General features: G+C 39.7%; 1 protein-coding gene across 1 annotated transcript in view; it reads right to left on the reverse strand.

The window, feature by feature from the left end:
* Nucleotides 1-4,646: 4,646 nt before the first annotated feature.
* The window catches only part of Hspa4 (heat shock protein family A (Hsp70) member 4), a 45,366-nt gene continuing 36,932 nt past the window's right edge, over nucleotides 4,647-13,080 (reverse strand). Inside the window, exons 15-19 of the mRNA XM_027949579.2 lie at nucleotides 11,728-11,853; nucleotides 10,280-10,387; nucleotides 8,374-8,493; nucleotides 6,956-7,117; nucleotides 4,647-6,782 (exon numbers count right to left, since the gene is read on the reverse strand). Coding sequence (XP_027805380.1) covers nucleotides 6,579-6,782; nucleotides 6,956-7,117; nucleotides 8,374-8,493; nucleotides 10,280-10,387; nucleotides 11,728-11,853 — 720 coding nt within the window. The 3' untranslated portion in view covers nucleotides 4,647-6,578. The remainder of the gene's footprint in view (nucleotides 6,783-6,955; nucleotides 7,118-8,373; nucleotides 8,494-10,279; nucleotides 10,388-11,727; nucleotides 11,854-13,080) is intronic.

The following is a 13,080-nucleotide window of genomic DNA, read 5'->3' on the forward strand; positions in this document are numbered from 1 at the left end:
TACTCTCCAATTCTGACCTCCAGGACAGACACCATGACAAAGGAAAAGCAATGGCACCCCCACGTGGCAGCATCAATACTGCAGCTCACCAAAGACCAAATCACAACTGGCTGAAAGAGAGACATCAGATTCTTAGGGAACAAGTACAGTAGACCTTCTTACCCATTGTTTCACCCTCCAGGGGTTCAGTCACCCACAGTCAACCATGGTCTCAAAATATTGAATGGAAAATTCCAGAAATAACTTTTAAATTGCACACCATTCTGAGTAGTATGGTGAAATCTCACACTGTCATGTTTAATACTGCCCAGAATATGTATGCTGTAAATGCTTACTGTCACATGGAGCCATCCGGTTTTGAGATCAACTGTCTGGATATAGTTGTTAATCTCTTCCTGTCTCTATAAATTTTATCACAGGTATGTATGTACAGGAAAAAAAAACAGTACATATGGGGATTTAGTACTATCTATGATTTCAAGCAACCACTGGGTCTTGGAACATATCTCCACCACCACCACCCACCCCACCCCAGATAAGTGAGGATTACTATAATGCTATATACAGGGCAAGACTTTTGGAAAGCAAAAGTCCCATAATCTAGTCACACAACTTTCCAGAAGGTTAGCTCTCAGAAACCTCCTGGCATGAGGATTCCTGGCTCTACCATCCACTAGCTTTGTGTTCACCAATTTTGGCCATTTCCTCATCCAGAAGGTAGAGAGATGATTTCAAGAATTCTAATGTTCTGATTTTTCCTCACTGAAAATACCGCATTTCTGCATTCCAATGTTCACTCAGTGCCTTCTCCATTATTCCATGATTCATGTGGGTTGCAGGGAGGCAGCTGGAAACATAGTGGAGTCCTTCTTGCAGTTGTAGGCTGAAGACTAAGGACCAGTCACAAAGGAAAGGCCTTTCCTGACCACTGTCTGGCCTTCTCCATTTTTCAAGACTTATCCCATGCAGCTCACCTACTCCTTATGGCAACCTCACTCTTGTCCTAGAAATCTCCCCACTGGTATGGCTGATACTCTATCATAGACACCACTGTTTTCTGGCACATCTATTCATCCAGCTCATCCTCAGGATACTTTGCTGGGATTTACATCTTGGAAGCTGAGCCACTGAGAGGGTCTTCCAAATGTTCCCAGCTCTTTGTTCCCCAAGCATTAGCAAAGTCTAATCTAATAATAGACCAAAGTTTTAGGTTTCAAAGTGCATGTAGAAAAAAGCAATTAATGTAAGACCTTCAACATGTGGTGGGTAAAGGCCTGCTACCTTGTGATAAGAAAAGCAGTTTAAGTGTTCTCTCTCCCTCCATTGATCCAAGACGCCAAATCTAACAGTCCATCTGGCCCTCAAAGGATACAAGCCCAGATACAACTTGTGGAAAAGGCCCAATACAAATATGGCTTTCTATAGTCTCTGATTTACTCTGTGTTTTAGGCTTGAACCTTGCAAATTCCACCAAAGGATTACAAGTAAACATCCTCTACTTGCTCTGTCCTGCCAGGATGTACCAAAACCGAACATAAGGATCAGAATTAACCTGGCACTTGCCCAGAGATATTGGGCAAATCAGTAAGGCGTCATGTATTTAACATCATCGAAGGCTTTCCCTTACCTGAGCTACCTAAAACATACACCTTCCTTTTTCTCCTGGATGTGTTGCTCCTGATTGGACATCCTATCCATCTTAGCTTTTGAACTGATGCTTAAGAAGTCACTAGCTGGGCATGGTGGTGCACACCTATGATCCAGAACTCAGGAAGCCAAGGCAAGAGGATCAAGTTTGAGGCCAACTTCAGCAACTTAGAGACCCTAAACAACTTAGCGAGACCATGTCTCGAAATAAAAAATAAGAGGTTGGGGTTGTGGCTCAGCGGTAGAGCGCTCACCTAACACATTCAAGGCCCTGGGTTCGATCCTCAGCACCACATAAAAGTAAATAAAATAAAGCTATTGTGTCCAACTACAACTAAAAAATATTTTTAAAAAATAAAAAGGACTGCAGATGTAACTCAGCACCTCTGGGTTTAATCACCATTCCAAAAAAAAAAAAAAAATCATTTACTAGTTTACTAGCCAGGAGCACACATCTGTAGCCCTAGCAACTCAAAAGGCAGGATGATCCCAAATTCAAGGCCAGCCTGGGCAACTTAGCAAGACCCTGTCTCAGCAATAGAAAGGGCTGGGAATGTATCTTACTGATGGAGCAGGCTCAATTCCCAGAGCCATTAAAAAAAAAAAAAAATCACCTCATTCAATTCATAAGGACGGTCTCAGGACTCAGGTTTGAAGGTCATATCCCAGGGATGCCTTAATCTGGAGCCATGGCAGGGATGGCAGTCCAAGACCAACTCCCATGGTCTTCAGATAACTAGTGGTAACTATCCCTGTGTACCCACAACTGTGAGCATAGTATACTGCCCAAACTCCTTCCCCAAACTGGTTCCCCATTCCCACCAGGTCAAGCTTCTTGTCCAGTTTAGTACCTTTAGGTTCACCTCAAGCCCCAAAAGTCCACCCAACTCCCACCCTTTTGAAACCACTCCCCCATCATCTAACCCTGCTGGTCACTGCCACTCTACTGTCTCAACCTCCCATCCTACTGGTTTACGCTCTGCTCCTTCTTCCAAGAAAGACAACACTTCCTCTTCCTGACACAGGACTCCCTAAACCAGAATCACAGATCCAGCCCTGAGGCTTCCTTCCACGCCCACCAGGAGCTTCAGTCTCTCTCATCTCCATCCTGTACAACTACTCAGTCTTACCCAAAATGCCACCAATATCTCCCATAGCCCCTACAGACTTAAAGCGCCACATGACAGCTTTTATTCCAGGTTTGAAGCTGGGAGTTCTTTGTGAACTAATTTTATATTTTTGTAGTGCTGGGGATTAAACCTAGGGCCTAATGAATGCTAAGCAAGTACTCTACCACTGAGCTACAACCCCAGTACCTGTGCTAATCTCAATATTATAAAATTCCTAAATGCTTGTTAATCTTAGAGAACATACAGCAGCAAGAATATACAATCAGAAACCACCCACAATCCCACCCTGAAGAGGAAATCACTTCATTTGGAAGCATCCTTCTGGCTTTCTGAGGAAAATGTATTTCATCTTCTTTCCAAACATGGGAGGCTATGCAATGTTATAACCTACATTCCTTGTGTAAAATTTAATGAACATCTGTTAATGTCACTTAAAATAATCTAGATACATCAAATGTACTGTCTACCAAGGTTAAGCAACAAAAACCATGCTGTGGTAGTGTTTCTCAGGTATGAGGTCCTGGGTTCAATCCCCAGCACCACCAAAAAAAAAAAAAAAAAAAAAGCCATCATTAGGTCCCTGTTTCCTCACCACTACCCCAGGTAACTGCTACTCATCTTCTACAACCAACTGAGAGAGAGCTGGGCTGTCATCTTCCCTCTTCCAAATAAAAGACCATTTTCCCATTTGCTTGGCTTGTCCCCTCAAATGTGCGCTATTGTAAAAGCCCCACACCTCCAAATTCCCAAGCCTATCTCCTATATACATTCCAGGAGCTTCCTGAAACATCCCATCAGTCCTGTTTTAAAGATTTGAACTGCCCCACCAACCCACAGAACTCAATCTGTCCTTTCCACTACCTCCTCCAAAGCCAACTTTCATGCTTGAAAAAGCCTTCCACATGCCACCAGTCCAAGACCTCTGTGCGGATACTCACCAACCCCACTCTCAAAGTCAGTGAGCTTAAGTGATCCCACTGTGTGACTTCATGCTAGGCCTTGCTTTGTCACCAACAGCCTCTTCCACAGCACCATGTAGAGACACTGATGGCCCTCATCTTTTCAGGTGTTCCCAATACTCCTGTAAGACAGCTTTGCTGTATTCACCACTAGCTAGCTTGACCAGGTTTCCCACTCATGCTACCAAGGATTCATCTTCTCCCAAGGACAGAGCTTCAGAAGAAAACCATAACCTGCCGGACAGGTTTCTTAAGGCACATGACTGAAACAGGCCTGGATGAAAAAGTTGCTCCTAGCAGAACCATGGAACCAGGACAGTATAAAGGGCCTGATTCCACAGAACATCTATGGCCCACGACTTAGCAATTGGGTTCTCTTCTGATGGCTACATCCCCTTTCCATACCCATCACCACCACCACCACCACCACCACCACCACCCACCCCCTCACACCCCTCCACCCCCCAACATCCCCACACACACACCCCAACACATGCCCAGTGGCAAGCAATAGTCACCAACACTCTGGGCTAGCACCTATTCTTAGGTTATCTATCAGTCTAGCACTTACCTTAATGCACCATCATCACCTTCTATTGTCAAAATCCTCAAATAAGGATGATTTGCAGGGACAAGATAAGTATTCCTACATCAGAGAAACTGGGCGAAGAGGGGAGAACTGAGACATGAAAAGAAGCAACTTATCACCATGACTGTTACTCTTCAGGGAAGAGGTCTCCAGGAGGTTAACTGGAATTCAGCCAAGAGGCCTCTGCTCAAGTTTTTTTTAAACTCAGATACACAGGAGCACAAGAAAATGCGCGCACACGCACGCGCACGCACACACACACACACACACACACACACACACACGCCAGCCTGCATTATGAAATTAAGAAAACAATTCCTCTGAGTGTAAGACAGGTTTCTTTTATTAGTTTTTTCCTAAACTTGTCTCATGTTTACTGAATGTTTTTCTCAGTGTAAGAACGTGACCTGGAGTTTTAACAAATTTGGATAACGCAACTTGGAAAATGCTTGTCTGTATACAAGTCATCAATAACCACTTTCTGGCCTGCCTCCATGTATATCAAGTTGGTCTTAAAGCCTGTCTAAACAGAGAGCAAGCAGACCATGCCATCCTATTCCTAGTTTTAAACTTCAAATTCATCCCCATCCCAACACCCAAGCCCTTACCCCCCATACACACAAGGTTTAGAAGAAATGGTCATTAAGGACTGAGTTGCATCAGACTTGATGTAATCCTGCATCAGCATCTCAAATAGCTCATGGCCTTACAGCAGGTCAGCTGGAACTCTTGCAGCAGGACGAGAAAACCGAGTTTAGGAATAGGGCCCCAGTGCTTTGGAACACAGTCCTTGTACTGTGAGGGACGCTTACACATCACATTAACCCAACTTCCCCCTCCTCCTCTCCCAGCAATCATCTCTACAGCACTTTAGAGCTCTAACATTTAAAAACCTTTCTGCACAGAGATGGACAGAAATTTATTCCTACTATGCAGGTATAGTCTTGGTTCTAACAACATAGGGCAAAACTAACAGAGAGGCACTCTGTTATACAGAATATCAGTTATTACAAAGATACAAAACATAATCAACAAAGCTTGTAACAGTTTATAGGCAGGAGGAACCAGCTCTAGCCTCTAATATAGGCTTCCCTTGAAGTTTCCAAAACGCCTTGCTCCTATCCACACTGCCCCAAAAAGCAGTCAGAGGAATGCTTTGGTGCTCCTGACATTAGCTAAAGTTAAGGAGGTGTTGCTCTAACATGGGCATATTGTTTAACACTCATTTGTTTCAGACTCATCCAGTACAATCCAGTGTATTTTTGTTTTTTAAATGATCTGTCATCTGTTTAACACATACAAATTGGCAGATTCATGACAGATATTAATACTTAACACACAAGTGGACTGTGTATGAGCCAAAAAGAACTTTTTACTTTTATCCTGGGAGTTCAAACTATACCTCGAGTTTACACAGAACATCTCTCACTAACAGGCCAGGATACAAATCTTTATACCATAATGAGCAAGGATCAATTCCTCAGTTTAATTTACCATGCCTATATTCAACAGTACATCTTCTAAAGAGAAAATTATTTAGACTTTGATGCTCTAGGTGTTAGTGAACAGACTTTAAAGAAGCACCTCCAAGTCTAAAATTCTGTTTGCAATTTGCTCCCAGCGAGGGGGTTCTCTATCCCAAAAGCAGCCATGCCATTTGTAATAGGAGCTCTTTCCTTGGGAGGAAGGATGAGGGTGGGGCTGGGATGGAAGGGAAGGGTGAAGATCAGTGTGCCTTTGTTGCTCCCCTACATTAATCCACACCAGACCACGCTCTGGCCTGCTCAGGAACAGAGGGAGCGCCCACCCTAACCCCACACCAGGCAGAAAGTCTTTCTGGCAATGTCCACAACAGATTTTTGAAGCATAATTAGAGCTCCTACCATGAATGTCATAATGAAAAGCCAGCTTGATAGCTAGTTATAGCTTTTGCTGCAGCTCAACTTTCCAAAATAAACTTATTTTGAAGAAGCATGATTAAACATAAAAGGAGTGAAGCATAAGCTCAGTAAGACTAACTGGGCTTCTAAATAGTACCATTATGAAAAAAGATACAATGCACTTAATTTCTGTATCTAACTATTTAGAAGTCAAAATGCTCCGTACATTACCTATATCCCCCACCCCACCCCCAAATTCCCTAAAAACTGACTAAGAAATCTCCAGTATTCACTTGCTCTAGTTGATATTTAGAACAAAGTTGACAACTTAAAGCTTTATAATAGTCTGTTTTAATATAAACAAGTGTAGGAATCAATCAATGTCCATTTCAGGAAGCTTCTTGTCTGAATCCGAAGGCACAGCTGTGTCTGCACCCTGCTCAGCAGCCTGGGGGCCTGGGCTATCTCCTTGTCCGTCCACTGGTCCATTCTGCTCTGCATTTTTTTGTTCCTCTTTTGGAGGTTCCACTTTGGGTTTGGGCTTTGAAATTATAGGGTTACACATACTTGTCAGCTCCTAGAATGGAAGAGAAAAAAATGGTTTCTTAAATTTTCATATGACATGCTAAACCCACGTTCACCCGTTCTCACTCAATCCCCAAACCAAAATGTGACAATGACAAATGTCACTTGAGGACTATTAGTACCAACAAAGCTGACAAGACTTAAACATTGAAAGTCATGAATTACCTTAATTTTAGCTTCAATCTCTTTTGTCTTGACAACAGGATCCATGGTCAGACTCTGCTTATTCTGCAGATTCAGCTTGTTATTCATCCACTCCATCGCCTCATTGGTGCTCTTTTCTACCTTTGCCACATCAGCAGCATCCAAATGGTCATACTGGTCCTCCTATAACCAACCAGCAGGTAGTCAGATGAGTATCAAGGCATAATACCCACGTCCCAAAAACTGCCTAGTTCTTCACCATCTTTTAAACAGGTACCATCTTTCAAAAAATGAAGCACTTTTAGCACTAAGTAGACAGTAAAAAAAACTTTAATTATTTAAACCTTAAGGAAAAAGATTTGAAGGCCAAGAATATCTACAAGAAGGCAGCTAAAAGGCTTCATTGATATAAATGATGCACATTTTATGCAAAATCTTCTGAAAATAATTTCACATGTAAATTTACACTTTAAGAGAAATGAAAGCTGAGGTTTAAACATGTTACTCTGGAACAAAAATAATAATTAAATATAAATTTTTAAAGATCTTTCAAAGAAAAAAATGTTTGGGTTTTTTTTTTTTTTAAGAAGTTCCTTACACTAACAAAACAACAAAAACCTGGAGTAGGGCTAAGAATAGAACTCAGTGGTAAAGGGCTTACCTGACACACATGAAGCACTTGGTTTGACCCCCTACCACCACCAAAAATAAATAAGTTTAAGTAAGTAAGTAATAAATAAATGGAAGAGCCTGGAATACAGTAAGGTTAAAATGCTAATTTTGGAGTGAGACTTTGGACTGAATCTCAGCTGTCCCATATTATTTACCTGGGGTCCTGTTTAAGGAAGGTGAGGCTTAAAGTTGTTGGAAGTTACTTATAAATGTTGATAAAACCACCTATATGGACTCAATGGGCTATTTATGGAGTGCATATCATATAGTACTCAAAAACTCTTTTAATAAATTAACTGTCGAGACACGACATCTGCCTAAAACACAAAATCACAATGCAGATATGTTCTCAGGACACAGCATCTTTTTTTTTTTAAATACCTTTTATTTATTTTTTTTCTTATGTGATGCTAAGAATCAAATCCAGCGCCTCATGTGTACCAGGCAAGTGCTCTACCACTGAGTTACAACCCAGCCCCCAAACAGAGAATCTTAAGTCTAATGCAGAAGATGCATTTTATAGCAAAAAAAAAAGGAAACTAAACAATACTTCTCAACCCCAGATTCCACCTACTAAAGAGAAGTAGCAAATCCTATAGTTTTTATAAGAGTCTATAAAACATTACACAATAACATCTAAAATGAAAGAAAATATTGTTAAATGAGAGTTGAGAACAATAGCAAAACTGGCAGGTAAAATGTCTCAAATTGTGACAACCAAGGTAAGTAAGATTAGAGAAAGGGACTGGGGGTGGGTTGCAGAGTACCTTGTTTTTGAAAGAGCTGATTATTTTCATATACTGCTGAATCTGTTTCCCTAGTTCTTCAAATAATTTTGGTCTTTCTTCAGATTCCTGAAACCGTGTCTTAATAGGTTGACCTAAATTCTTAAAAAAGAATAAACAAATTCTTCACAGGGAAGCTTAAATTATCAGAGTTGTACTGTTTCTATTATGACTAACATTGATTATGAGTTAAAGTACATTTATGTATATCAAGGGATATAAATATACAAGTTAGATATGCTTCTCCACACCACTGGAAATATTAGGCTGCTCAGACTGGAGCGAATATTCTTCAACATTGTCTCATGTAGAGTCAACCAGTATGTCCTAATTATCAAAACACAACCAAAAATTACTTGCCTCCTAGTAGACATTGTACACACTGAATAGGAAGTTTATTGCCAAAAATGATATTTTTTTTTTAATTAAAAATGAGCAACACCTGAATCTGATGAAGCCTCTACATCTAAACATCACTTTACCAGACAATGTAAATACCACTGTGGAGAGGAAAATCAGCAAAGTCCAGATGGGGATTGGGGGGAGGGGTCTATAGGACAAATGATCCAACTCTTCATTAAATAAATAAGGGGAAAGAACAGTGGAAGGAGAACTACAAAACCAGATTTAAGAGACATACCAACAAAATGTATGGACCAATTTAGATCCTAACTAAAACATAATCATGTATGAAACAATGGAACTTGAAAATGGAATACTGTGGTGATCTTAAGAAACTTTTTAGGCAAGATAATGATACAGAATGAAGTTCTATTTTCTTTTAAATACATACAGAAATGTTTCTGGATCAATCCAAACCAAAAGGACATGCTTCAAAACAACTGGGAGTGAAAATAGAGATGAAAAGAATTGGCCCAAAGAGCTGAAACTATTAGTCTCTACTTTCATGTGTTTGACATCTCTTCCAGAAGACAAAGAAAATGAACAAAAACAAAATGGGACTTCATGTGCACTCTGACTATGCTTGCCACAATGATATAAAACTACAGGCACTGTCCTTGAGCAATTTCACTAAAAAGGGTAATTGTAATAGCCCAGTTCCACAAGAAACCAAGTAATTCTGAGCTAAAAGCAAAAGGAAATGTTCAAAGTTTCTTCTTGTGCATTTCTATCCTTTTCCAAACAAAAGGTCTCTAACTTGGGTAGTTCTTTATATTTTAACCCTAAGGTTTAACAATTAGTTTCTTTAAATACAAAACTAGTCATTTTGTTTTTATCAAGAATCAAAACTACAGCCACACACACTGGTACACACTGTAGTCCTAGCTATTGCAGGTTGAGGCAGGGGAATCACATTTGAAGCCAGCATTAGCGACTTAAGTGAGATGCTATCTCAAAAAAAAAAGAGTGCTGGGAATGCAGTTCAGTGGTGTAGTTCAATTCCCAGTATTTAAAAAAAAAAAAGACGGGGCTGGGGTTGTGGCTCAGTGGTAGCATGCTTGCCTAGCATGCATGAAGCACTGGATTTGATCCTCAGCACCACATAAAACCAAACTAAAGGTATTGTGTCCACCTACAACTAAAAAATATATTTAAAAATTAATGAAAAAAAAAAAGAATGAAAACTACAAGTAACAATGACATAGTAAGTACCTTTGGGTAAGGACTATATCTTACTTGTCTTTTAACTCAAGAATGCACTAAATATCTAACTCCATAAAACACTGGAAGTCAAAACTCAATTTTCAGAAAAATTATTCTGTTGCTATAAGGCTCTAAATAAGTGAGGATTATAATGAGCCTAAGTCATAAGGGTACAATTCTTCAAAACATATTTTTCAGCCTGTGCTCTCCTCCCCATTTTGAACTACTCTCCTTGAACACTCTAAAGGCTCGGGGATACCTCTGCTCTCTAAGAGTCACTTACTTTTAATTCAGCCAATTTATCTACATAAACTTGCTTTGGCTGGTCTTCTCCATCTTCATACAACCAATTTTCAGTATCTTCTAGTTTCAAGGTAAAACTGTTACGATCCTACAGATAAAAAAAAAAAAATATATATATATATATATATATACATATTTTGTAATTAGGTCAATCAAAAACCAGTTGAGGCTTGCCTCACATGCACAAGGCCCTGGGTTCAATTCCCATCACCTCAACCAATCAATCAATCAACCAATCAATAAAAATAAAAGACCAGTTGAGGGCTGGGGATGTGGCTAAGAGGTAGAGCGCTCGCCTAGCATGTATGAGGCACTGGGTTCGATCCTCAGCACCACATAAAAATATTGTATCCGACTAAAAAAATTTTTTTTAAAAGTTAAAAAAAAAAAACACAGTTGAGGGCTGAGGTGGTAGCACAGTGGTGGAGAACTTGCCTAGCATGTTAGGCACTGGGCTCGATCCTCAGAACCACAAAACAAATAATTTAAAGGTCAATCAATAACTAAAATCAAACAAAATAAATTTAATAAAACAAAACAGTGTGGCCAGGCGCCTCCATGCCTGTAACCCCAGCTGCTTGGGAGGCTGAGGCAGGAAGACCATGAGCTCAAAGCCAGCCTCAGAAACAGCAACTCTCAAATCAGTGAGATTCTGTCTCTAAACAAAGTACTAAATAAGGACCTGTTATCCCCTCGCCAAAAAAAAAAAAAGTTGAAACACTGATGACACAAACTGCATTGCTATATCTGGCAGTTGCTTTAAAAAAAATAAAGTAGTATGGAGATGAGGGACATAGAAAATAAGGCTGGCAGAAGCTTTTTATTTTCTAGGTTCAGGGTTACAGAGCCAAGCACAGTAGTAGAAACCTATAATCTCAGCAATTCAGAAGGCTGAGGCAGGAAGATTGCAAGTTTGAGACCAATCTCAGCAACTTTCTCAGCAACTTGGTAAGACCCGGCCTCAAAATAAAAAATAAAAAATAAGAGGTGGGGGGGTGAGAGCTCGGTGCTACAATGCCCTTGGGTTAAATCACCAGTACCACCAAAAAATGGGGGGGTGGGATGGGTGACACATGCTTATAATTCCAGGTACTTGGGAGGATCCCAGGTGAGGCAGGATGATCACCAATTTTCAGGTCAGCCTCAGTAACTTAGTGAGACCCTGCCTCAAATTATAAAAAGCTCAGTGGTATTAACATTACTGGATTCCATCTCCAGTACTGGAGAGGGAAAAGAAATGAAAGAACATGTGAAATGATGTACAAAGGCTAATCTTTGGGAAATACTGTAATAATAAATACAAACTATACACCACCCTCAAAAAAAAAAACACACTTTTAATAATTTTGTTAAACACAGAGAATTCCCTTCTAAGACATCTAAAGATGTTCCAAGAAGACAGAGTAAAACATTGCAGCAGACACTTACATCTTCACTCACAAACTTCTCATATTCACCACTAAGCTTGTCTCTCATTTCATACACATATTCTTCTACTGCATTCTTGGCATCATTCCGCTCCTTCTCCAGTTTATCCTGCATGATCATCTTACCCTGAGAACAATACAAATTAGATCTTAAGACAACTAAGGCAATTTCCTCTTTCATATAATAAAATTTAAAAACAAAGATCCATTCCTTCTCAAATCCTTTTAATTCTTTGAATCACTCCAACCAAAGGAAGCTGGAAGACTAGTCCTTGACAAATTTTGAAGATCAAGAAGGCAGAGTTTCGTGTGTGACTTTAGAAAAAGAGAATAAAAATATTAAGATATAGATACTCCACAAAAATAAGGAAAACAATGAATGTCAGGTGCAGTGGTGCATGCCTGTAATCCCAGTGGCTCAGGACATTGAGGCAGGAAAATTGCAAGTTCAAAGCCAGTCTCAGCAAAAGTGAGGTGCTAAGCAACTCACAAAATGGGGCTGGGGATGTGGCTCAGTGGTCGAGTGGCCTTAAGTTCAATTTCCAGCACTCAAATCAATCAATCAATAAATAAGGAAAAAATATTTGGGAAAAGAAACAATTGGTTCAGCCAGGCACAGTGGCAAATGTCCATAATCCCAATGTCTGAAGCAAGCGGGAAGAAAGTTTCAAGTCAGCCACATCAACTTACATGAGACCCTATCTCCAAATTAAAAGGGTTAGGGATGTGGCTCAATGGTAAAATACCCTTGAGTTCAATCCCCAATATTTGAAGAAAAAAAAAAAAAAAGGCTTAGTGTCATGAGATGACCTGTTCTGATATACTATGCATGTTATATAAATGCTAAAGATTCTGCAAAATAAAACTATTCTGAGATCCAGGGATTACATAATAAGAAACCTCAATGAATTGAGTAAATGGGGTCAAGGATCCCAAATATCACATATCACTCTTCTTAAAAAGAACTGCTATGTTTTCACACTGACTCACAACAGGAGAAGAAATAAGCAAATAGTGCTACTATTAATGCTATGTGGTTTCTCCTGCTAACCAACTTCCATTACTCACTACTTTAAACATCCCAATCTCTAGGGAACAAATATACTTATAGCCCAATTTGAACAATACAACCCCAAACCAAAGACATTGTCAAGGATCTCACAGCAGAGCTTTTAGCAAGAAAGACATGGTATACAATAGGATGTATTATTTAAACTTGCCTTATCCCAAAAAATTCAAAATTATTTTATCAAAATCCAAACTACCAAAAATATATAGAACCTCTAGAAACAGTATCTGAACATCATGGTTATATTAATTCATTAGCTCATTGTTCTTACAGACTTTAAATAAT

This window comes from Marmota flaviventris, chromosome 5 (genome assembly GCF_047511675.1).
Source record: "Marmota flaviventris isolate mMarFla1 chromosome 5, mMarFla1.hap1, whole genome shotgun sequence".
In the NCBI taxonomy this organism is placed as follows: domain Eukaryota; kingdom Metazoa; phylum Chordata; class Mammalia; order Rodentia; family Sciuridae; genus Marmota; species Marmota flaviventris.